Genomic DNA, 25,474 nt, shown 5'->3' with positions numbered 1-25,474 from the left:
TGGAGATTGATTCTCTTGGTTTCTGTTTAATATTTCATCATTTCCACACTTTTAGTTTTGTTTTCATTTCTCTTTAATCAAACTTCTTCAAAAATAATTGGTTATCGAATGAAAAAGATTGGATGGATCGATGTATATAAACAGACGTGCCATTTTAGTAATCGATCATATTGTAATTTTATTTCATGTTTTGCATCTACGATGAAATTAAAAGTTTAGGGACTAAATAATACAAATTTCATAGTTGTTAAGAAAAAATTAGTATATGAATTTACACAGTTGAAGTTTGAAATTAGAGATGAGGCCAGCTTCCAAGTGTTCCTCTACACTACTTTGATGACAAGAATTGGGCAGCTGAGTTTGGTGCCATTTCAGAAATGATTGTGATAATAAAGGAGAATATTTGTGTCAAATCAATGATCTATTTGTAATCGTCTCATTTCAGCTTGAAATGTGGGGCTGGATATTAATGTTCGATGCGCAAGACTCCTTATGTCTTCCCGTGAGCAGTCCCGCGATATCCGAACCAGTTCCCACACTGCACCTCCATTCATCATGTCCCTTGCATTCACTTCTGCATTATCACCAATGTCGTGGGTTTGCTTCAAGTTTATGTTCTTTTTTTTTTTTTTTTTTTTGAGGTTTCTGGTTCAGCTAAGCGACATAATTCAGACAAGACAGAGAGATCGAGGGATTGAGGTTACCATGTTGTGCTAAATGACAGAGTGCCAGTTCGATATGTCGTTTGATCGTTGATGCTTCATTGTTGGCATTCTGTACAATCCATGGGAGTGCTCCATCTTCAATCAAGAAAGACTTTCCAGCCTTGCTCCCTGTTCATTTCAACAACCCAAACCACGATCAGTTCACATTATATTGAACCAGGCGACCGAGACGGTTGAGGATTGTTGGTGGAGAGTCCCACATCGGCTAATTAAGGGGTTGATCGTATGTTTATAAGTAAGGAATACATCTCTATTGGTATGAGGTCTTTTTGGGGAAACCGAAAGAAAAGACACGAGAGCCCATGCTCAAAGTGGACAATATTATACTATTTTGAAAGTCAATGATTCCTAATATGGTATTAGAGCCATGCTCTTACCATAGTCATGTCAATAGAATCCTCAAATGTCGAACAAAAAAGTTGTGAGTCTCGAACGTGTAGTCAAAAGTGACTCAAGTGTCGAACAAAGGGTGTGTACTTTGTTCGAGCTTTGCTTGAGGGCTCCAGAGAAAGGAGTCGAGTCTCGATTAAGGAGAGGTTGTTTGAGGGTTCATAGGCCTCATGGGAGGCTCTATGGTGTAGTTTGTTCGAGGAGAGGATGGTTGGGAGGAAGTCCCATATTCGCTAGTAAAAGGAATGATCATGGATTTATAAGTAAGTAATACATCTCTATTGGGGTGACGTCTTTTGGGGAAACCAAAAGCAAAGACATGAGAGCTTATACTCAAAGCGGACAATATCATATCATTCTGGAAAGTCGTGATTCCTAACAGAGACCCCGAACTTGAAGGCTTACCTTGTATAGAGGCCCTCGACTCGCACTTTGCGAAATTCGCAATTCCTCTAGCAACTTGTGCAAGAACATCAGGATGTCTGCATCTTACCATACCAAGCAATGCCTTGATACCACCTTCGCCCCTTAACTTCTTCTGCAACTTATCTGGATAACATAATATTATAACTGGTAGTGAGAGTGATGTCGGATTGTGAATATTAGACCAGCAGGAACAAATGATGAACATAAATTTGCATAGATCAACACATACCATTGCCGCACAGATTGGCGATTGCTCCGGCAACCATACGAAGGGTTTGGGGATCCTCAGCGTTGGCAGCCGTCATGGACAGTAAGCTAATGCCCCCTTGGGAAATAATCAGCTCTTGGTTGGTCTCTGATGGGAAAGACAAGGCAAAACTTAGGAGCTACGAAATCTCAGCCTAAAAAAGCAGAAAAGCAAGTGGAATCAAGGGTCCAACAAGGAATACAAACTGACCATTCATTGCCAGATTTGCAATTGCCCCAGCAGCAACTCTGTGTATCGTCTCATCCTCTGTGTTTCTGAGTAGCATCAGCAAGGATGAAAGGCCGCCAGCCTCTACAATCTTTTGCTGATTTGTTTCTACATATTTTGAGGTAAGCATATCACTGCGCTTTTCACAGTAAGAACTATAATACATTTGTTCATTGCTGACAGTTAAAATGCTGCATTCCAAAACCGGGAACTACAAGAAGCGTAATGGCCAAAGCCCACCGCTAGCAGATATTTCCCTTTCGGGTTTTCCCTTAAAAGTTTTAATACGCGTCTACGAGGGAGAGATTTCCACACCCTTATAAAAGAATGTTTCGTTTTCCTCCCCAACTTTGAATATCACAGCCACAGACCATTTCTGCTTCAATATTGACTTTAATCAAGCCTAACGATTTCAAGTCAGAGTATCTTTTAAAAGACAGGAAAGAACAGCAAAGAAGTAATGTAGATTGTCAGTGAACATTGTAATGATTTTTGGTACCTTCAGCTGCTAGATTTGCAACCACTTTCACAGCATGAATTCTGACGTCATAATCTTCAGCTTCCAGCAACGACAAGATCTTCTGCAGTCCCACTGTCAAAATATTATAGAATTAATGAACAGCTTGAAATAAAGTGATAGAAGTGTTGGGATGGATTACCGCATTGGCTAATTAAGGGAATGATCATACATCTCCATTGGTATGAGTCATTTCGGAGAAACAAAAAACAAAGTTATGATAGCTTATGCTCAAGGTGGACAATATCATACCATTCTGGAGATTCGTGGTTTCTAACATGGTATAAGAACCATGCCCTTAACTTAGTCATGTCAATAAAATTCTCAAATGTCAAACAAAGAAGTTGGGACCCTCGAGAGTGTAGTCAAAAGTGAATCAAGTGTCGAACAAAAAGTGTACTTTGTTCGAGGGCTCTAGAGAAAGGAGTCGAGCCTAAATTAAGGTGAGACTGTTCGAGTGCTCCATAGGCATCAGAGGAGACTCTATGGTGTACTTTGTTCGAGGGGAGGATTGTTGAGAATTGTTGGAAAGAAATCTCACATTGGCTAATTAAGGGAGTGATCATAGGTTTATAACTAAGAACTACATTTTCATTAGTACGAGACCTTTTGAGGAAACAAAAAAACAAAGCTACGAGAGCTTACGCTCAAAGTGGACAATATCATACTATTATAGAGATTTGTAGTTCTTATACCTTGCTCAAAGAGTTCGGCAACTGAAGCTTTCTCCCCATTTCCAGGCTCTTGAGCCTGTGAGTGCTTAACTTGTTGCACGAGAGAATCTATAGAACCGAGGACTTTCCCAGGCTCACCTCTGTCCAGTCGCCTACTGGTCTGCAAATAAAGTAGGCTGTTGTCAAAACACAAGGCTACACAAACAAGATCAAGAAACACTAACCCAAAACATACCTCATCAGCTTCAAAGCTCAATTGCAACAACTGGGTTTGTAGAACAGCTATATCTCCTTCTAGTTTCTTTTTCTGATTTTGCTCATCTTCCAGAGACTTGCAAAGCTTAGAGATTTCCAAATTGCAAGATGTCTAGCACATAAAAGCCACCATTAAAAGCCTTATGTAAAAAGTGGGAGAGGTGGGGCATGCCAAAACATACCTCTGATCTCTTCAGTTGGGCTACTTGAGTTCTTAGATTGCTAACTTCCTCTTCAGCTGCCTTCCTCAAAAGCGTTTCCTTTTTAACCAAATTCTTTAGCTCCTCAGCTTCCTCATCAGCACACTCAACCGAACCCTATATCATTCAAGAACAGACATGAAACTGTTCAATCTAAAAGGACCCAATATCATTCAAGGTCTTTCAATCTAAAAGGACCCTTGTTACCTCCAGTGCATTCGAATGACTTCTTTCAGCTTCAGATATGCGATCCTGTGCTTCTTTGGTAATTCTTCCAATTTCCATCTCAAATGATTTCTTCTGTCTTTCATGTTCGGCTATCAGTTTGTCTAATTGAATGTCTAATCTTCTTGATAAACTTTTGTAATCAAATTCTTCTTTTATCTTCACCATATTTTCCACCTTCATAGCCTGAGGGGTAAAAGGTTTTAGAAATTAGAATCTTGGAAATGGAATAGATCACACTGAGAGTAATGGTTATTAACCTGTCAAAAACTAAGCACCCATAACCTACCCGTTGGCCAAACATTATTGTGCTTGTAGTCTCTCCACGATGGCGAGGTGATGGACCAATAGTAATAACCAGTGAAGTTCTAGCTGTTCCTGTTAAAATTTTGCATGGCCAGATATCATGATTAGAATTCAAATCCAATGAGTAAAACCAAGTTCTAGCTGTTCTAGGAACACAATTAGAGAGGCCAATGTTTGGAGGTTGGGATATATTCGTAAAAATAATCCAATTGGAGCATGTGAACTCGAGGTGGGGACTCAATCTCGTCAGTCTCCTAAATTCGAACCATGTCTCTACCGTCCGTTTTCCCCTTTTCTCCGGCTAGCGTGATAAGGAGGGAGGGATCCCAACTCGACAATGTCCGCTCGATCATGTTTATATTGGCAGGACGACGTAGATTATGAGTAGGTAGATAATTGGTAGTTGGATTGGGACAGTTTCTAATCTTTAACCCAGATTCTAGCTATCTCTTCTGATAAATTCAAAACCAATGAGTAAATATGGAATGCTGATCCTTTTCCATTTAGATTCTGCTTTTCATATGAAGTTTAAGGAAGATGAATTTCAAGATTGGTGATCTATTGAGGAAAGCATTGAAGGGGCATGACCCTCTCACATAAAGGATTTTTTGAAACGAAATTGCAAACCCTTGCCTTTACATGCTGCTAATCCACTCTACAACACAATTATCCTTCGCCAGGTTGAACGGTAAGAAAAGAAGAAACCGAAAATCTGAACCTCGGCTTTGCTCCTTCACCAGATTGAACAAGATGTCCAAGATAAAAGGAACGAAGGGAAGAATTGACGAGTTTTTTAATCCCTCCCCACTCTCTTAATCAGTCAAACATGTAATTTGAATAGGGATTATGAACAGACCCTTATCTTAGCCTTATCCATTCCATTGATTGTTCAAACCGGATGCTTCACCATGATATTTGCAAAGTTGTTTTAAACTAGATTTTGCGTACACAAGAGACTATAAGAGTCACATTGAACAATAATGACAACATAATTTAGGATTATAAATTTGACCTGTAAAGATATAGCTAAAACAACATCAAAATCAGATCTTACCACCAAATGAATCCCGGAGTAACCTTGTAAGCTTTGAATCCCTAACTGGAACGTGTGCACTATTCTCGGCTAGTGCATTTATGCACTTCCCTAATGCACTCAGGGAGAGATTTATGGATTTGGCTTCTTCAAGTGTATGTCCTTCACTTCCTGCCTCAATAAACACATTGATATCATTGAGAAAGCAACTTTTCTTATGAAAATGTTGAAAGACAATGTAAATCTAAAATGAAGTAAGCACAAAAAGAATAGACCCTAGTTGGTAAAATTTGTTGAATAGACCCTAGTTGGTAAAATTTGTTTGGTGCGTTGAGGATTGCTAGAGGAGGAGTCCACATTGACTAATTAAAGGGTTGATAATGGGTTTATAAGTAAGGAATTCATCTCCATTGGTATGAGGCCTTTTGGGGAAACTCAAAGCAGTGTCATGAGAGCTTATACTCAAAGTAGACAATCTCATACCATTGTGGAGAGTCGTGATTCCTAACATGGTATTAGAGTCATCCCCTTAACTTAGTCATGTCAATAGAATCCTCAAATGTCGAAGAAAGAAGTTTGGACCCTTGAACGTGTAGTCAAAAGTGACTGAAGTGTCGAACAAATGGTGTACTTTATTCGAGGACTCGAGGACTCTAGGGAAAGAGTCGAGTCTCGATTAAAGGGAGGTTGTTCGAGGGCTCCATAGGCCTCACGAGAGGCTCTACGGTGTACTTTGTTCAAGGGAAGGATTGTTGAGGATTGTTGGAAGAGGAGTCCCACATCGGCTAATTAAGGGGTTGATCATAAATTTATAAGTAATGAATGCATCTCAAAGCAAAGCAATGAAAACTTATATTCAAAGTGGAGAGTCGTGATTCCTAACAAAGTGAGTGGTGAAAAGGCAACCTATGCATAGAGCATATACACACCTGACTTGTCGATGCGCTCAGAACCAGCAAGATCCACCACCACTAACTTTCCCTTCCGAACAATAGAAGCTTTCAAGGTCTTAACCAAATGAGAATGCCCACCAATATCACTTCCCAGAGTTGAATCCCTTCCCTTCAAAGACCGCTTTACATGTACCTTCAACAAGAAGTAAACATCAAATTTCCATGAACTACTAGCAGTTTTTGAGAGATTTAAAGACCTCAAAGTACCAGGAGAATTGCATGACTACGAGAAGATTCGGTGTTTAGTTTCGTATTCGCAGCAAAACGATGAGCTTCCCCCAATCTTAGTAGTTCCACAAAGCTCTCCTGGTGTCTAATTTCTACAAGGCTAGCCCCAGGTAACGAAACATCTCCCGTTTTAGGATCTTCAACAATGGAAATGTTATCATTTGCAGGGTCAAGAAGGTCCTGTATGCTCTCCATATAAAGCTGCAGGTAGGATACCGTGACAGAATCCGTCTCCAAAGAAACTTCAGCCAAGATGTCCTCCATAGCACGCACCATTATTCCACGATCAGCCGTGTCTTCCTCTCCAAGTCCTCCAAGAGTATACGTTTTACCAGTACCAGTCTGTCCATATGCCATAATTGTTCCATTGTAGCCATCCAATACACTCTAAGGACAAGAAAAATGGCCGGCCACTCAAAGGGAGTTGCACAAAGATTATGATGTCGACTGAAAATTTAATGCAAACATACCTCCACAACAGGCTTCACCACGGCTTCATAAACACGTTTTTGAGATGCAAACTCAGTTAGCACTTCATCAAACTCATAAGTATCTGAATCCCAGTTGTTCTTCAGGAGTTTCAACCTTTTAAGCTGAAATAGAGTGTGATTTTCTGATGGAATCCATTAAGAGTATAATAATGGTAAAGGTGTTTATTAGTGTAATATTGGGTTCATTGTACCTCTGGCTGTAATTCTACGCAATCAGCAAAATCAGCATCAGCTATCAATTCTTCTGAATTGCGTGGTCGCAATCTAACAGCTACTCGAACTCTTCCAGGAACTGCACTCAATTCATTATTTATCAAAAAACCATGAACTTAGAACTGTGTAGAACTGAACAATGTGTCAAAAAGGAAAATCACATCATTAAACTGACCCTTCTTGACTATGGAAAGCTAACTACTTATGAATTGAAAGGCTTGAATAACACCAATTCTTGTTCAAAAACGAAGTTCTTGCTTTTCAATGCAAGAAATCAACACAAAATCACCCTTTTTCAATAACCTCAATTTCAAATCACTTGGATGCACCAACCCACTCAACCCACTCAGATCATGTAACAACTCAAGCCCACCGTTATCAAATGTTGTCCTCCTCTTTGAACTTTTCCTTTTGAGGTATCCCTCGAGGTTTTAAAATACATCTTCTAAGGAGAGGTTTCCACACTCTTATAAGAAATGTTTCGTTCTCCCCTCCAACCAACGTGGAATCTCACAATCCATCCCATTGGGGCCCAATGTCCTTGCTAGCACACTACTTAGTATGCTTAGTATCTAGCTCTAATACTAATGGTAACAACTCAAGCCCACCACTAACGGATATTGTTGCTATTTCTTTTTTCTTTTTCCTTAGTTTATCTTTGAGTTTTCCCTTCTGGCTCCTCTCAAAGTTTTAAAACGCCTCTTCTAGGGAGAGGTTTCAACACTCTTATAAGAAATGTTTAGTTCTCCTCGTACACATCTAAACTCAAAACCTCCATAAACCATTTAAAAAAAAAAAAAACAAGACAAAAAACAGAAAAAGAAGCAGCAGAAAAGCAAAGAACAAACCTCCACCGTCATTCTTGGCAGCACCAAGAGATGCAGGGCTACTGCGTCTCAGAGCAGAATTGGGAAGAGACTTTGACTTAAGAGAAGAATTGGGGTTGGAATTAGGAGAAAAGGGCTTATCGAGCTTAAGAGAGTTTCTGGAATTGGCGCCATTTCTATTACTAGTACCCCCAGAAGCGGCCATTGCAAGAGGACATAGAAGATTTGGGAAAATGGGTTTACAAGATCATTGAAGAACAGAGTATTTTTGCTTTCAGAGAGACAGAGAGTGAGAGAAAAGAACAATGGGACCCAAAAGAAGAGCCCCAAAATGCAGTAAACGAAGCGTGGGAGCTGCAAGAACAAGCAGTAGAAGTGGAAGTGGACCTTCGCCGTGTGGGGGATGGATGAGATTCAGTCAAATGCAAATCCAATACCCTTTTTTGCTTCCCTCTCCAAATTCATTCAAGCTCCGAGACAGGACGAGCAAGAAAAGGTGGGTAAACCAGACGCAATTGAAGAAGAAAGCTCAGAATCAATCGTGTGCACCAACACGACGCCGTTTCATATTAACTAATTACGGGTTCCGTCTCGTGAAGAGTATCAACTAACAAAACCAATCACGTCGCATAACCCATTAACCATCATCATCTCATCATGGGCATCCGAATTTACCACTTTGACCTCACAGCATTTAAAAAAAAAAAAAAAAAATTTCATAACATAAAAGATTTAAAAATTAAAACAATTACTATTTAAAATTGTATTATTAAATTTTAATTCGACCCATTAGTCTTTAAATTATGATATTGTTTTTTCGGATGAAAATTTAAACATTCCAGACGTGTGTGATGTTTAAGCAAATTTTATGAAAAAAAGAACATAATGATTAGATCTCGATCAAGTTAGTTTAAAGGAGAAGTATTTCATTCTAAAAGTGACTTTTTTCGTTCTATTTAAAAAAAACAAAAACAAGACATAGTAGCAGAGAAACATGACAAGTGTTCACTCGATGTGTTGTTCGACACTAAATGTTTATAGTATCACGAACCTATCTTGGTTACATTTTTATTTTTGTTGGGTTTCGTGTGAGTTAATATAGTGATTGTGCAGAATTTCGAAGGAGGAAGAAGTTGTAATTCTCTAAGAGATTTCAATCCCTAGTTGAATTTGAGGGATATTCATTATGTAATTCTATGTGATTGTTGTTCTCGTGCTTAGAAGTCAAGGTAGTTATTTATTGTAGCTTCTCGATGGTGATTAATTATAGCGTGAGTTGAGGGTCGTTTATGATCTCCATGTTCGATTTTTCTTCCAACACGTTTGCATTATATCAATGTAACTCACTGATTAACATGCGTATCTTCGATCACGAAGTTACAAGTTCGATCCCTTGACATAACATTGTCAACATAAGTTTTTTACACATAAAATTATAAAACAAAGTGGAGATTCAAATCTTCGACGATTTCGTTAGAGACAAAAGCGTCATTCATAAGTATAAAAAAAAAAACGATGAACCCGTGTCCTATACATGTAATAGACATAAAACCAAACAAGTTTGGTTCAAGGTTTGTAACAGCCCAATACCACAACTGTCTATTAACAGACCCTCATAAAGAATATTTTGTTATCTCTTCAACCAATGTGAGATCTTACTACCCCTTTTAGGGCCAATGTCTTCATTGGCACATCCCACTTTGGGGCTCAGCATCCTCGCTCGCACACTACCCTATGTCCACTCCCGTTCGGGACTCAGCGTCCTCGATGACACACCGCTTAGTATCTGACTTTGATACCATTTGTAAAAGTCCACCCACCGCGAGTAGATATTATTCTCTTTGGACTTTCTCTCCAAATTTTTAAAATGCGATCCAGTAGGGAGAGGTTTCCACACTCTTGAGGTACGGCCAAGGCCGACTTCTGTCAAGTTTTATTGGCATTAGATTCTTTGAACATACCATGGCTATCAAAAAGAGATACGACCAGCCATAGCCACAGCCACAGCCAGACCCTTTTCTTCTGCTCCACCAATTTGCATACCTTAAGCATGTAGCTGCCTGATCTCCACTAAACCAAGTGGCCCTGCGCCCTTTATCATTTATTTCCTTTCACTTTAACTTTAAGATCACGAACTAACCCAATTCAAAATAAATGGTTGGGTTGGTGATTCGAATGACTCGAATAAGATTCGGATCACTAACCCAATTATTTCAAAATTGCATGTTGGTTCAATAAAAGTTAAATTCAATCCAACCCGACTGATGTATGCTCATAAAATATATATATATATATATATATATATATATATATATATATATATATATATATATATATATTATATATCTTCTTTGCTTGACTTAGAAGATAGATATGAATGAGATATTAAGAACAACCGACCTAATAGAGAAGAAAGGGTGACGTGAAAGTGAAAGCATAGAGACTTTATTGAGATATGCTTTTTATGGTGATGCCTTTATTGTTGATAGAAGCTTGAATGTTGAAAGATTTATAAGGAATCGTTCAGTAAAATTGTCGTTTTTTATTTTTTATTAAAGAAAATCTTGCTTTTGTTCGTTACATTCTATTAAAAAAAAAACATAAACATGTGTAGTAGTCATTTTTTTTTTTATTTTTTAAAAATTAAATATTAAAAAAAGCTTATATTATATTTATAATGTACTTAAAAGTAAAAATAATATATTTATTTATGTTTGAAAAAAAAAAAAAAAAAAAAACAAGAATCAATAAATTTGATTTTGTTGTTTTCAAAATTTTGAAAATGTTTCTAAATAATGAGAAACATCACCAAACCACCTTTAGAATTTAAGAGAAAATTGGGAGTTTTCAACCTAACCTATTGTTAGGGTCACAATCGCACTTTTAAAGCAGTGGACTTGGCGATTGTGTGTCGTTTGTTCTCATTCAGTGAACAAGTTAGTCATGTAAAAATTGAACTTTGCTGTCAATTCTAACGCATGGCGAGTCTCGAGCCACGTTTTGATAGAAAAAGTTATAAAAACGTGGTTGAGGGAAATTGTAGAAAACAAGTTGAAATTAAGTAATGTGAGTCAATTGCATTGAAAACATGTGGACAAGAGAAAATAGAATACTTGGTTGAGGGAGGTTCGATGACTACTTGGTCCCCTTATAATATATTTTGAGGCAATTCAGGTCTAGTAGACTCAAACATGATTTCTCCGAACGATCGTACAAACAGAAAATACGTAAAGCAATACAATATGAAAACAAATAAAGGGTTGACATGCAGCTATAGACAATACGTCCTAGACGAGCATAACCCTAACACTAAGCTCGATTGAATATAATTTATATATCCTTCGTCTGGTCGAAAAGAGAGAAAGTCCAATACAATAAACGTATAATAAACGTATACTATCAAAAACTTAATAGAACATGAAATATTGGGTAGATGGATAGGTAGTAATTAAGTATATGTTGACATATAATACCAACCACTTCAATTCATTTTTGCAATAATTGGCCTTCCATTTTCAAGCTTCTACAAATAATAATCTTCAATTATAATACTTTGTGTCACATAATTTAGCAAAAAATTCATTCATTTTACCTCTCCTAATAATATCATATCTAAATCACAACAACTATAAATCTAATGTATATATTCAAAAAAAAAAAAATTTAAAATTTTAATTGATATAATAAATATATATTTGAATGTCCCGATGGCCTCAATCCTTCGACATAATTAAGAACTTATATCAAAGATTCGAATGTGTCCCTATGACATGGTTAATACCTAAGATTCAAAATCTAGATTTGAGTACATTTTTCGTGTTGTGTCCCCTCACATGCTTTATGCGAAAATCAATCTCCATGTAACACACTTAATTTTAGAGTTCTTATAATTGAATCACCAAAAAAGATGCTTCATATTGGTATATATAACTTGTTATCACTCTCATTTTGATACCGTCCATCGTCCATCGTTACGAAAAGTCTCCACCAATACTTGGAACGTGCCAAAAGAACCTCCAACTCCCGCAGATGGGTTGCACACAACAACAAAGTCTCAACTTTCCGAAAGCCCATCGCTTCGAAATTCAAGTTTGATCGAAGAAGAACACGGAAGAATGCTTGATCGTGTTCATCTTCATATTCATAAGAACACCGCCTGATCTCTACAAACACTAGAGAAAAACGTTACTCAAAACGAAAACGAAAACAAAACCAGAATCGCAAGGAATCAAACTGCATATTATTGATCATAGTAGCTAAGTTTCCAGCAAACCAAGCAAAGAGCTTCCCCAAATCCACCGTGAACCCAACCAGCCCAGACAAACAGACGCAAAATAGAACCCAGAAGATGAATCATAGCAACAAACCCACTAAGAATTTACCCACTTCCATACCCAAATCCCTAATCAGAACCTTTCGACCTTGTCGGCCTTCACCACAGGATTGGCCATGGCGATCTCCTCCCGCCCAATACATTTGAAGTCGTAACAACAGTCGTGTTTCTCTGGGTACCGATGAATCCCACAGAATGTTCTCTCGCACTTGCACCTGAACCCCATCAATCCCACCTTCTTATTGCAGCTCCGGCACCGGTTAGGAACATCCGGCAACGGCGATTTGTTGGAACTGCTGAGGGGAATTCCAGTGGACGATGTCGATGAAGCTAATTCCACCGGTGATTCGGTGAAAACGACCGGAGAATTACCTTCAGACGGCTTTAAGATTTTCGACTGAAGGGATTTCTCCATCGCTGCTTTTGCCGAAGCCGCTTGCTCTGCTTCGATTCGAGAGTCTCTGTAGCACTTAGAGCAGAGATTCTCAGTACCGGCAGAACCAAAGAAGCCGCAGTTGTTCGCGCAGATCTTCGGCTCCGATGGCTGGTAGCTTGTGCCATCGTTCTGTTCCGAACCCATAGTTTACCAAATTCGCTGTAATTTTAGAAAAAACAAAAAGACACAAAAATCATGACTAAAATCAAACTTATCTGTAATCAATTCCCCTTTTCATGCTTGAAACCCTAAATTTATCAACAAACAAAAAAAACCCAATAAAATTCGATCCAGATACAGTAAGAAAATCCAGAACTCGTCAAGCAAGAGTACACCCAGAAAATTTCCTAGAAAAAATCAGAACTCGACCCAGTCCACCAGCATCATAACTTGCACAGAATCGCAGAATCATCAAACAGATCAAAACGAAAACACCCATAAATCAGAGTAATCAAAGAAGACGAGAAACCAAGAAAAAAATTCTAAGAAACCCAAAATTTCCTCACATCCAAACATAAGCGATCTAGATTATTCCGATTACATCAAAGTCAAACAGCGTTTGAAAATCCATACCTCTTAAGCTAAGAGATGATCAAAGGAACTCAAAACTCCAAAACCCTGCCTCTGGAACACAAATTCGAATCCGAAATTAGAATATAATCGAAGATTCAGAAAACCCACCGAGTGAACGAGGAATGGAGACGAAGAATCGCAGCAGCGAAAAAACGAGGCGAGTATGGTGAGGTTTAGGGGCTGATGGAACGATAAGGATAATTACCAATTCAACAAGCTATCCCTTGTTTATCATTATTTCCGCGTTTGGAGCGGGTAATGTTACAATACGCCAGATCTACGGTAGACTCAATTTTCAACCGTTAGATCGTTCACATTATTCTAATCACGGGATAATCATATAAACGGACGGTTGGGATGTCTGAATACGGACGGTTGTTTTTCTCATGGAGTTTTTCGTGAAGATTGCTTGGAGAACACGAATGGGCGTTTTGGTAATTTAATCTTTCGGCTTGTTGGTATGAGAATTAAATATATAATATTAAAATATTCTTTAACGTATTTTTATTTTTTTATTTTTTCTTTTTTCCTATCCACCCCACCTTTTAAACAAAAGTGTCTGAACCGCAAACAGGTTCGGTTCGAACTTAACTAATTAAACCGGTGGTTATGGTCCCACGTTTTGAGTAAGAGTTTTTTGCTTTATACAATCTTTAGCAGCTGCTCTAAAATTGGGGTTTTTATTTAATATTATGAATGTGTTAGAATGTGGCCAGTCACACGATTAGGGAAATGAATCTTATTATATTTATTATTAGATGTGTGGGGTCCATGTTATTGAAGGGTCGTGATAGCTAGGTGCTATTCTGAGATTGGCATATAACGTTTTTTTTTTAAAGGGTCGGGCTCGGATGGCCTAGAGACCGCGAACCTTTTGGTTTGAAGGGGAATTATTCAGAAATAGTTGGTTTTCGAGTTCTTCTTGTGAACCCGTTTTACCCCACATGATCAGTGTATTGATTTTCAAGCATTGGATTATACACGCATTAGTTTAATAATTAATGTAAGATTATATTTTTAATCGAAAAAGTATTACTTAGTAATTAATTTTTTAAGTTATTCTAGTAATTAATTATAAAATTTATTAAAAGGTTTATGTTATGCATTTTGATTATAAAAAAATTGTTAATTTTGTTAATAAGAAACATATATGGACACATGTTTGACATTTTAGAATATTTATGAAAATTTTGAAAATTACCTAAAAATTAAAAACTATTTTGTAAAGTTAAAAAAAAGATAAATATTATTAAGACTTTTAAGTACATATCAAAATTGTATATTTATCGTCGGCTTAGGCTGTTAAAGATTATAATTTAAATATATGTGTTATGTAATTAAGTTATTAATTTTTATATTTTGAAATAGAGGGTGTAAGGCTATTTTCGTAATTATGGTTTTTTTTTTCAAGAAATTACAATTTTGCCAATTATATAAAATTTATCTAATAGCATCACAGCATCACATCACAGTTTCATATATTAAATCACTAATATAGTGATAATTAGTAATTTATTTATTTATTTGCTGTCATTTTAATTATTCATGGTGTTCAATTATACTCATTAACTATTGCGTTAATTTTTATTTTATTTTTTATATCTAAAATTAAAGTTTCATATCCTAAATTTTCTTGGACAAAATTTTTTAAAAATGATTAAAATTAATTGAAAAAGAAAAAAGGGCAATTTTATTATTTTTAATGAACTATATGTCTTGCATTAACATAAATTTTCTTTCAATGTTACCTTATAATAACAAAATAAATAGTACATCATATTTGAAATTTCAACGTTATATTATTTAATTAAATTATTTTAAAGTATAATTTGTCCCAAATGTTGAATGTAAGCTATCAAAATAAAATAGGTTCAATTATAGAGATTTTCTGTACATTTATTTTTCTTCCTTAAAAAAAAAATAATATTCATGAAAAATCACAAATAAAATAATATACTATTTTATCATGTAACACCAACCTAAAATTTGACATACAACAATTTGAGTTAGAAAATCTTTTTGAACCAATTTTGGGTTGGTTGAGTTGATGACTCGACCCACTCGAATAGAATTCACAATTGTGAGATTCACATCGGTTGGAGAAGAGAACAAAACATTGTTTATAAGAGTGTGGAAACCTCTCCCTAACAGACTTAACTTTGAGAAAAAGCTCAAAAGAAAAAGTTCAAAAAGGACAATATCGGCTAATGGTGGACTTGGGCTATTACAAATGATATCAGAGGTGGACTGAGTGATGTACCAGCAACGACGTTGGGCTCCAAAGGGAGGTGGATTGTGAGACCCCACGTTGATGGGAGAAGTTTCATGATTTGAATTGGATAATCGAAATTAGTCCGATTCTCAAATCATATGAATACCCTTATTCTTAACAAGATGGATGATTAGAGATCTCTCGATCATTAACGCACCGAGCGAAGCGGAAATGGAAATGGAAAGAAAGTGGGAGAAAAGGAGAGTATGATTGAAATGGAAGAAGGAATAGAGAGAGGAGCATCATCATGAGCTTTGGTAATGTGGAAGGACAAAAGAAGGCTCATTGCAAATACAGTCACACACAAGTATACAAATTAGCATCATACCTTCATTCACACTGTGTCAAACACATCAACCCCCTCAGTATGGGCTCACCTCAAGGTCCTCAATGTTCCATTTGACTCTTCCCAACTTCATATTCAAAACCAAAATAATGAAGGCGTGCTCGGGTCCATCTTTTAAGCATCTCGTCTAATAGATACTTAAGGTAAAGAGGCACATAAAAGAACCGACGACTAAGATTAACTTTGTTGTTGGAGCTCCATCATTATATGGCAGTGTCACAAGTCACTAGTTATCAACAATGTCCAAGGATTTAAGCCTATATAAAGAATGCTTAATCAGAAGTCCACCAGCACATTATTAGTACAATTTGCTTTCTCTATCTCTCTTACTCGGTATGAGAAGAGGGGAACGAAACATTCCTTCCTCTCTTTAGTAGATCCGTTTTAAATCGTAAAGCTGATGACGATACGTAACAGGCTAAAGCGGACAATATCTACTAGCGGTGAGCTTGGGCTGTTACAAATGGTATCAGAGCAAACACTGAGCAGTGTACTAGTAGGTGGATTGTGAGATTCCACCTCGGTTGGAAATGAGAACAAAATATTCCTTCCTTTTCCTTGTAGACACGTTTTAAAACCATGAAACTGACGACGATACGTAACGAGCCAAAGCCGATAATATCTACTAGCAATGAGCTTTGGCTGTTACATGGTGTCCCGTGAGTCTACACGGTCTATATAAGTATTGGCTTTAGTCCTACTGTTTCCCCTGCAACTTCCTTACATTATTCAACGCAGAAAGGAAGGGCAAAAGTTAAGAAGCTGCATAGAAGAATAATGTGCATCAGAGCAACGCAGAGTATTCTATTCCATCAAATTCAGACTTCAAAGAACAAGAGACGATCAAAAAGATCCAAACTTCAAGTTCTAAGGCTTACCAGGTTGCTTTCTTACAGAACCCATTTCACTTCTTTTATGTTTTGGGGGCCTTTTGATTCATTTGAAAGTGATGGGGGTTTTGTTTTTGTGTTTATCAGGAGGAGATGTGAAGAGAAGCTGGGGAAAGACATTGAGCTGAAGAATCTGCAGCTATATCTGAAGAATCAGACCATAATCAAAGAGAATGATAAGCTGAGAGAGAAAGCCAATATCCTTCATCAAGAGAACATAGCTTTAATGACTGAGTTTCAGAAAAAATTCCCACATTTGAATCAGAGAAAATGATGTGATTATCATCAGGGTTGCTAGTCTTGCTTGTTTCATTGCTTTAGTACCTTTATTTTGCATAAAAAAAATGAAAAACTATCAATTTCGACGATTCTCTACTTGGGTAGATTAAGAGTCTTAGCTAAACACGGTCGAAACGACCGACGTTTCGAGAAGAAAGAACTCAAGTATAGTCCACAACATGATATCAACTGAGGAAGGTTCAGAAATATCCAGTTCTACTATAGAAAACTATGGAAGCTAAGAACGAACAATAATAGCAGTTCAAGTATAAGATTTACAAGCTTCGGAAATTTTTCGAATTCGGTCCATAACGATAGGTATTTCGTTATCAATCAAAGTTGTAAAACAGAATCCAAACCATCCTGGTTCAATACAACTACAGCTAGAGCCAGGGGTAAGATTAACTTTACCTATATCCAACAGCTTTTCCCAGAGCTCAAGTTCGCCTTTCTCGCTGTACGAGCCGATTAGCTTGCTCATATCTGCCCAGCAGTAGAAACCTCCATTGCTCTTGATACATTTGATGTCGAGTTCCTTCAGACCTGCAGCAAATTTACGATTCGTTTCTCCAAGCCTCTCTCGACTGATCCGAATGAACCTCTGGATGAATTGCTTATCTGAGAGCATAGAAGAAAGGAGGTTCTGGGTTATGGAAGAAACAGATGAGAACCTTGCCAGTTTTCTAGCAGCAGCTAGGATATTTTCGTTCGAAGAGTAGATTGCAGCAACTCTGAAACCAGGAAGTGACATGTCTTCGGATAGATCATATGTAATATGTACTCGTCCTTGATCGCTATCGTCTAAGTCGATCATTTCAGCCATGCTCACGAATTCTTCACTTCCATAACTTGATCCTACAAGTATTTCATTTGATATTATATGGATGTTTTTCTCCCTGGCAAACTCCAAAAGGTTGTAGAGTGTTTCTCTTTGTAGTTGGTTTCCAACTGGAATTGAAGGGTTTGAGATTATAATTCCACGAACTTTAAGGCCGCGATTCCTTGCCTGGTGGAACGCTCGATCAAGAGAAGTTGTGCTTAAACTGAAGTTATCGGCACTGCGACACGGAACTGGTACTATCTCCACCCCAGTTCGACACTTTACATCGTTGTCCAGACTGCGTTTGTGATTTAGAATATAAGTTTTGTAGATGAAACTATAAAAACATATCATGATAGAGGATGAACAAGTACCCCGGGTAATATGGCGTTGGAACGAGAAACGCTTGTCCTGGGTCAGCTATGCAAAAGCAAAGTGTTTCAATTGCAGAGGTCACTCCAGTTGTTAATACTAATTGTGAAGGGATGAATGAGACAGAGTTCCCTACAACTTGAGACATGAAACTTGCCACAGCCTGTGGTACTCACCAATCAAATCTTCCATTATAAGGAGCTCCATATGGTACTCACCAAGCAAATGCAATACAATAAACAAGAGGTACTAGTACTAGCATAACTCCAATGAGGGGTTGGGTGGGGGTGGGGCGGATAAGTAATCAAAATGGCAATGCCTACAAGTTATGGAGGAAGTTCTAACATCTTCTCTAACAGGTTAACAAAGAAAAGGTAACAAAGCTAACAGTAAAGTTATTAATATGAAAAAGGGAATGCTTTCAGGAGATATAACTATCTGGATCAAACATTAACATCGGAGGAGCGTTCGAAAAGTATTTATAATTTCCTTATATAGGAAATGAAAGGTCCTAGCTCAAAGGTGGCACTCAATTGAATACAATTGTGGGATCCTACATCACTTGGGGACAAGAACGAATCATTTTTATAAGGTTTAGCAAACGCGTTTTAAAAACCTTGAAGGGAAGTCCAAAGAGGGCAATATCTGCCAACGGTGGGCTTGGGCTGTTACAGATGGTATCAGAGCCAGACACCGGGAGATGTGCCAATGAGGAGGTTGAGCCCCGAAAGGGGGTGAACACGAGACAGTATGCCAGCAAGGATGATGGACCCCAAAAGGGGTGTATTGGGGGGACCCACATCGATTGGAGAAGGGAATGAGTGTCAAGGACTCTGGCCCCAAAAGGGGGTGAATTGTGAGATCTCACGTCTGTTGGAGAGGAGAACGAATCATTCTTTTTAAGAGCGTGGAAACCTCTTCCTAGTAGGCATGTTTTAAAAACCTTGAGGGAAAGCCCGAAAAGAAAAACCCAAGGAGGACAATATCAGCTATCGGTGGGCTTGGGTTGTTACAACAATAGAACATGTTAACCATTATACTCTTCATCTATATTGAAATCTCACCACTTCATTCAGTATAACTTTCACAATGGTGTTCCAAGGTTGATTCAACAGAGTTTCTGCAGTATCTAAACACAACCAAAGAACAGTTTCTGCAGTCTCCAAAAGCCATTCATAAATCATACTAAGAACAATAATAAAAAATGAATAAAAACAGAGCCAGTCAAACTTCTTCAGCTACTAAATCTCTCCATGTCAAAAACGAATTCATACAGGCAAGTGGCAACGCAGCTAATTCAAAACATTAATCACAGAGAGAAGACAAAAATTTGATTACCAGTTTCAAATCCGGCAATCCATCTGAAGGCTGGTAACGAACAGTCCCAGCTACACTCAGCTCATTATGATTCCCTCCTCCAAATATAGCATCCCTTCCATTCTCCGTCATCCAATTTTGCACCAAGTCGGAGGATAACTTCATCGTTTAATTAAACATCCACAATCATCAACACAGAAACCCAGAAATAAAGAACACTAATCTTGCTGACACATATTCAAACCAACAAAAAAGCATAAAGCCACCCACCTTATTCTCAGCAACAGATAGCTGAATAATCCCTGTCGGATTATCGAATTCGTCAAATGAGTCCTCCAGGAACCTCCTCATTCCAACGAACATCGAAGAATCCCCAATTCTAGCAATCGAATTAGCCCGACCCGAAACGCAAACATGCCCGCTCGACCTCGGCGAGAGGAAGGTCCGAGACGATGTTCGAGGGAGCACAGAGAGCTCCACTAACTGATTACTCGACGACAGCGATGAATTCCCTGAACAATCCGCCTCCGGCGACGGCGGAGAGTCCCGGGTCTGGTCGGGCCGATTTCGTTTCAAGTAGAGTTGAAGAAAGTAGAAAAGAACGCACGGAATAACAGAGCCCAAAACAACGCCGCCTCTTCCTTGAACGACGCTTTGCAGAGGTACTACGACTCTCATGGCGGCTCTTCCACCACAGCTTGTGGCGGGTTCTGCTTCTTCGTCAGGTTTAGAATTGTGCGTCCGGAATAATCGACTCTGGGTCATTGCAGAGTCATTCCAATTCGCCGGAACCGAAACCGCCGCCAAGATGGCACAAGGGACTTCGTTTCCCCGACACTCGACGGACGAGCAGAGTCCCGGCGGACAAGGTTGAATTATTCGAACATTTTCTTTCGAAAATAATTTCAAAAAAAATAAAAGAATTTATTATTTTATATTACATCGGGATTTTCCGCGCCGATTCTTTTGGCTTTAAGGCGGAGCTGAATTAATTCGGACTTGAAGGATTTAGTATTTTACGATAATACCCTTTGCGTAATCTTCAAATTTTTGTTTTGTCTTTTAGTGCGAGAGAAATAAGCTGTATAAAGCACATTTATTTTCAATAATCATTTATTAGAAAATATAAAATAAATATAATTACATTCCATAACAAATTTCATTTTTAATATACTATTTCTATTATTTTCCTAAAAATAGAGGTTTTAAAAAATGGTAAGTTGGGAAATGAATTTTGTAACAATTTAATATATAATAATTTAGTTCATAAAAAAAAAAATGTTATTAATATTTAATAAAGGTGTATTCTGGTTAGGTTGGACTGATTTTTTTTTCCTTTTTTGATTAACTTGTAATTTCGGGCTAGTTGGATTAGTGACTCAAACTCGAATATAGTTCACACACAACCTAGTGTACTGGGTTGGGTTATCGAAGTTTTTTTTAATCATTTAAAAAAAATCGTACTTATCAATAATACATGTTACAATAATATCTAAAATATAAAAAATTTATAATTCACAACGTTTAGTTCTTCTTTATAATATTAAAAATAATATACGAAACAAATTCTTTCTATGAATTTTTTTGTAATTAAAGGGCGTTTTTAAGGGTTTTCTATTCTTGTAATAGCGACATAATTAAAAGTTTATAGGAAATTTTTAATCGAGAGAGATAAAATTTAAAATATTGGATCGATAATGAAGAGGTACAGAAGTTGGAGCATAGTTGGCATAGTAATTAACAAATTATTAACATCCTTGGTTATGAACACACATAAGATGACATAGAAAAAAACCTTATTATATAAACCTTATTCGGTCCAAAACCGTAACCCTATCTTTTCTTGTTGTCGGGACCATGGCATGAAAGGGCTCAATAAATAGTGTCTATAAATACCCATGGCACCAAAATGGTATCTCAAAATGGCCGACCTCTCTCGTCTCCTCTTCTTCTTCCTCGTCGTTCCCATATTTTTGGTTCATGAGGTTTCGGCAATAACCAATCATACAGTCGGGGATCGGAGTGGTTGGACCACTGGAGTCGACTACTCGTCTTGGGCTGCTGGCAAAACGTTCTTCGTCGGTGATTTCCTAGGTAACTTTGTTCATGCTTTGTTGTTAGTTTGTCCTTAATTGGTATATTCGACTTTTTTTTTATTGTTTCGAGTCGAAATGAATCAAAGATGAAGAGAGAGTTTAATTTTCAAACCATAATTTTACGTTCTTAATTAAGAATTTTTAATATAAGCCCACGGCTAATAGATAGGTTTCTCCTTAAAGTTTTTAAAACGTGTCTTGAGAGATTTTCACAATCTCTCTCATAATTCACCCATTTTCGGTGCCAGCGTCCTCGTTGACACTCGTTCTCCTCTCTAATCGATATGGGATCTCACAATCTACCCCTTTAGAGCCCAGCACCCTCGTTGGCACACCACTCCGTGTTCTAGTGAGAGGTTTCTATTATCACTCTCACAATCCACCCCATTTGGCTCCGGTGTCATTGCTGACACTCGTTCCCCTCTTCAATTGATATGAGATCTCACAATCTACCCCTTTAGGTCCTAGTGTCCTTGTCGGCACAACACTCGATGTCTAGCTCTGATATCAACTGTATCAGCCAAAGTCCACCACTAGCCGATATTGTAATTGTTTGACTTTCTATTTTGGGCTTCTACTCGAGGTTTTTAAAACTTTTGTTATGAAGAGGTTTTCACACCTTATAAATGTTTTGGTCTCCTCTTCAACCCATATGGGATCTCACAATCTACTCTCGTTCGAGCCCAACGTCTTTGCAGTCGCTTGTTTTCCTCTCCAATTGATGTGAATTTTTTTTTATTTTTTGCAGTATTCAGGTACAAGAAAGGTGTGCACAACGTGCTAGACGTAGACGTCTCGACGTTCTCGAAGTGTGCGAAGCCTAAAGATCAACGGCCATTGAATACCGGAAACGATTTCGTTCCATTGACTCTTCCTGGGTTCAAATGGTTCATTTCAACCATTGGCCACGACTGTAAGTCTGGTCAGAAGCTCATCATTTCAGTGGAGAACCCGCCACCCCCGGCCAGCGTCCCACAGTTCGCTCACCCCCTGTCCACTCTTCCATCGGCGCTCGTCCCTGCTCTGCCAATACCCATGCCCCCCGCCCCTTCTCCTTCAGCGCAGTCGCCTGCTCAGAATCAAACTACCCCACAATTGCCAATCGTTCCAGCTCCAAGCCAAAACATCCCACCATCGCATTTGCCTGGTCCGAGTGCCACCGCTCCGCCGCCGTCCGGTGCCGCTGCCAAATCCCCTGTTTCCGCCTATCTTGGGGTTTTGGTGGTGGTGGCTGCCGTTCTTGCTGGCATTATTATATGATCATGGGATTGAAATTTTAGGCATTTATTTTCAGCATTGTATAAATATATCAAGACCAATAAATTTGACTGTTCTTTCATTTATCTAAAATTTTGATTATACTTCAACACTTTTAAAAGAATATTTAAAAATGATCATAAATTTATCCTTAATTATATAAAATACTAAAACATGAAGCTCCAAAATGTCCAAATTCATCTTTGGGATACCAAAACTATAAATATAATTAAAATAACCAAACCCAACCGAAAAACATTCAATAAGTTTGAAAGGTTGACCTATTCGGAAATTTTCGAATCTACACTTATTTTCAACTCCCCGAATCATTGTCGCTTACTATGCGTCTCTGGGTGCCTAGGTATCCATGGTAAGTCTTTATTCGTTTGAAGGTTATGTCATCCTAAGGTGCTGCTAAATGGAAGGATCCTTATCAATGTCCATGAATGATAAATCATAGATCGAACTGCCGAATTGGAAAAATGGAGTTCTATCATATAGCTTTGTATCGACTAAAAGTTCACGAGTTGGAGATAAGCGGACTCGAACCGCTGAAATCTGCCATAGGGTAAACCACCGCCTCTCAAGCCCCGATTGATTCTACCATAGAGGCCAACGATATAGTTTGCTTGAGCCACGAAACTCTCATGGTTAGCGTTGGAAATTCAAATATATAGCATAAAATTGATTAATTATATAATCATTCTTTTTGTTGGGTTTTTTTGAAAAATAGTTTAGATGACACCGAGTAAAAGAGGGGTATGTAAATAAACCGATCCCACATCCGAATGAGAGCGATTTAAACGACTAAGAAAGACTTAAAAGAAATCTAGTACCTCAATCATAAGAACTCTATAGTTAAGGGCGTTTAATGGGGATAATTTTCAGTCTTAGAAGCGAGGAGTAAGTAACTTGATCATATTGCACAAGATGTAGTCATAGGAATGCAGAAAAAACGTTGGGGCCATCAAATGTGTCACCGAGCTTTATTGTTTCCTTCCAAAACGTTGAAATAAAACAATAAATTAATATTTAATTAAGAATTCAAATGTATTTTTGACTTATTTCATCTTTCCACTATATTTTTAAGGAGTAAACTCATAGAGATCCAAGTGTTGAAACAATGCAATTAGAAGTATATATATATATATATATATGCCTTTGTAAACATCTCCAATAAATTTTCTAAGCAGTTGCATTGCCGCTGGCGTTTCTCCACAAGCTGTCAAAAGCCACCCCCACCCGTCTTCTTGTATGCTTCAGCGCCCATTCAGCAGCCCGCAGCCCGGCCGTCCATGGCCGGCGCCCCCCATCCCACACACACACCTATCTTTAAATATGCCTCATTTTCCATCTCCTCTCACACCCAAAAATCAAACCCATTTCCAAATCTCACAACTTCATCAATCTCCTCCCATGGCCATCTCCACCTCTCATCTCTTCCTCTTCCTCTCCATTGTCGCCATTTTCACCCCTTCGGCTCTCGCCACTAATTACACTGTCGGAGACGACGCTGGCTGGAACACCAATGTCAATTACACCGCATGGGCTCAGGGCAAGACATTCTACGTCGGAGATTTCCTCAGTAAGTTGTTCGTAAATAAATTTGACTTTTACATTATTTAGTCACAAATTGACTAATTTAGGAAATCATCAATAAGTAATACATCCTCCCCTCAAACACTATAAGCCTCAATGGCCTCCCCTTAATCGAGGCTTGACTCCTTTCTTTGGAGTCCTCGAACAACGTACACTATTTGTTCGACACTTTAGGCACTTTTGACTACACCTTCCAGGCTCATAATTCTTTGTTCAATATTTGATGATTCTATTGTCATGGCTAAGTTTAGGGCATATTGTTCAATTTAAGCATAACTTCTCATAACTTTGCTTTGAGCTCCCAAAAAGTCTCGTACATAACATTTCTCACCTATAAACTTATGATCTTCCACTAAATTAACTAATGTGGGACTCACTCCTAATAATCCTCAACACTTAAGGCCTCTTCACAAGTCCAAAGTAAAGTCATGAGAGCTTAGGTTCAAACTAATAATATCATACTATTGCGGGGAGTCGTGATTCATAATATTTACTGATTTATTTATTTATTTATTTTTCAGTTTTCAAGTACCCAGCAGGAGATCACAATGTGTACAAGGTCAACGCCTCTGACTTCCAGAATTGCACAGTCCCAGCTGACCAGACTCCATTCAGCACTGGAAACGACCCCATTTTTCTGGCAAAGTCTGGAAAGAAATGGTACATTTGTGGAAAAGATGGCCACTGTGGGCAAAGTCAGAAGCTTGTGATTACAGTGATGGATATGGCTCCAGCCAATTCGCCAGCACCGCCGCCACCATCGGCAGCAACCAAAGCGGTTCTCTCCGGCCAAATTGGGTTCGTCGCGGTGGTGCTTGCCATTCTTGGGATGATGATGGCTTAGAAGGGAATGTTTATGTCATTCATCTATTTTATTGTTTTGCTTTTGATTGTTTGAGCATCGGATATTTGATTACGTTTTGTTTCGGGTTTTATTGGGTCGCTT

General features: G+C 38.1%; 4 protein-coding genes and 1 long non-coding RNA gene across 6 annotated transcripts; 2 read left to right on the top strand and 3 right to left on the bottom strand.

Annotated features, from left to right (window-relative positions):
* Window positions 1-223: 223 nt before the first annotated feature.
* LOC111808710 (kinesin-like protein KIN-UA) lies at window positions 224-8,476 on the bottom strand. The gene is made up of 17 exons (XM_087117050.1): window positions 7,960-8,476; window positions 7,090-7,190; window positions 6,878-7,000; window positions 6,387-6,794; window positions 6,156-6,312; window positions 5,248-5,397; window positions 4,177-4,265; window positions 3,870-4,073; window positions 3,645-3,779; window positions 3,443-3,574; window positions 3,229-3,367; window positions 2,516-2,608; window positions 1,999-2,124; window positions 1,771-1,896; window positions 1,521-1,664; window positions 705-833; window positions 224-574 (listed from the first exon to the last, which is right to left on the bottom strand). Exons 1-17 carry the CDS (start codon window positions 8,141-8,143, stop codon window positions 414-416), a joined length of 2,601 nt encoding a protein of 866 aa, XP_086973176.1. The 5' UTR covers window positions 8,144-8,476; the 3' UTR covers window positions 224-413.
* Window positions 8,477-12,156: 3,680 nt separating this feature from the next.
* LOC111808709 (zinc finger A20 and AN1 domain-containing stress-associated protein 1) lies at window positions 12,157-13,486 on the bottom strand. Its single transcript, XM_023694857.2, has 2 exons — window positions 13,281-13,486; window positions 12,157-12,866 (listed from the first exon to the last, which is right to left on the bottom strand). The coding sequence occupies exon 2, from the start codon at window positions 12,849-12,851 to the stop codon at window positions 12,345-12,347; it is 507 nt and encodes a 168-aa protein (XP_023550625.2). The 5' UTR covers window positions 12,852-12,866; window positions 13,281-13,486; the 3' UTR covers window positions 12,157-12,344.
* Window positions 13,487-16,054: 2,568 nt separating this feature from the next.
* On the bottom strand, window positions 16,055-20,515 carry LOC111808008 (putative aminotransferase ACS10). 2 transcript variants are annotated; one of them, XR_015411598.1, is made up of 6 exons: window positions 19,847-20,515; window positions 19,598-19,735; window positions 18,262-18,422; window positions 17,479-18,185; window positions 16,777-16,933; window positions 16,055-16,660 (listed from the first exon to the last, which is right to left on the bottom strand). XR_015411598.1 is itself a non-coding variant. In XM_023693762.2 (4 exons), the coding sequence occupies exons 1-4, from the start codon at window positions 20,339-20,341 to the stop codon at window positions 17,330-17,332; spliced, it is 1,650 nt and encodes a 549-aa protein (XP_023549530.2). In that variant the 5' UTR covers window positions 20,342-20,515; the 3' UTR covers window positions 17,267-17,329. The 2 variants fall into 2 exon arrangements, 1 of the variants encoding a protein (XP_023549530.2); XM_023693762.2 differs by lacking the exons at window positions 16,055-16,660; window positions 16,777-16,933 and having other exon boundaries at window positions 17,267-18,185.
* On the top strand, window positions 16,638-17,156 carry LOC111808009 (uncharacterized). Its single transcript, XR_002817014.2, has 2 exons — window positions 16,638-16,779; window positions 16,876-17,156. It is a non-coding gene; the product is annotated as an uncharacterized LOC111808009 (long non-coding RNA).
* Window positions 20,516-24,345: 3,830 nt separating the features above from the next.
* Window positions 24,346-25,372, top strand: LOC111808652 (blue copper protein 1b-like). Its single transcript, XM_023694768.2, has 2 exons — window positions 24,346-24,514; window positions 25,050-25,372. Exons 1-2 carry the CDS (start codon window positions 24,346-24,348, stop codon window positions 25,370-25,372), a joined length of 492 nt encoding a protein of 163 aa, XP_023550536.2.
* The last annotated feature ends 102 nt before the right edge of the window (window positions 25,373-25,474 follow it).

This window comes from Cucurbita pepo, chromosome 13, assembly GCF_057944985.1.
Source record: "Cucurbita pepo subsp. pepo isolate OVF chromosome 13, ASM5794498v1, whole genome shotgun sequence".
Classification (NCBI taxonomy): domain Eukaryota; kingdom Viridiplantae; phylum Streptophyta; class Magnoliopsida; order Cucurbitales; family Cucurbitaceae; genus Cucurbita; species Cucurbita pepo.
This window is presented reverse-complemented; position numbering and strand designations above follow the sequence as displayed.

What these genes read in the sequence shown, in the direction of transcription:
- LOC111808710 (XM_087117050.1), bottom strand. Translation starts at nt 8,143, where the DNA reads ATGGCCGCTTCTGGGGGTACTAGTAATAGAAATGGCGCCAATTCCAGA. An exon ending in TGCCAAGAATGACGGTGGAG is followed by an intron (nt 7,191 to 7,959) that starts GTTTGTTCTTTG and finishes AATTGAGTGCAG; the next exon opens with TTCCTGGAAGAGTTCGAGTA. An exon ending in TGCAAATCTAGCAGCTGAAG is followed by an intron (nt 2,125 to 2,515) that starts GTACCAAAAATC and finishes CAAAATATGTAG; the next exon opens with AAACAAATCAGCAAAAGATT.
- LOC111808709 (XM_023694857.2), bottom strand. Translation starts at nt 12,851, where the DNA reads ATGGGTTCGGAACAGAACGATGGCACAAGCTACCAGCCATCGGAGCCG.
- LOC111808652 (XM_023694768.2), top strand. Translation starts at nt 24,346, where the DNA reads ATGGCCATCTCCACCTCTCATCTCTTCCTCTTCCTCTCCATTGTCGCC. An exon ending in CTACGTCGGAGATTTCCTCA is followed by an intron (nt 24,515 to 25,049) that starts GTAAGTTGTTCG and finishes TTTATTTTTCAG; the next exon opens with TTTTCAAGTACCCAGCAGGA.
- LOC111808008 (XM_023693762.2), bottom strand. Translation starts at nt 20,341, where the DNA reads ATGACCCAGAGTCGATTATTCCGGACGCACAATTCTAAACCTGACGAA. An exon ending in TATCTGTTGCTGAGAATAAG is followed by an intron (nt 19,736 to 19,846) that starts GTGGGTGGCTTT and finishes TAAACGATGAAG; the next exon opens with TTATCCTCCGACTTGGTGCA. An exon ending in CCAACGCCATATTACCCGGG is followed by an intron (nt 18,186 to 18,261) that starts GTACTTGTTCAT and finishes TCACAAACGCAG; the next exon opens with TCTGGACAACGATGTAAAGT.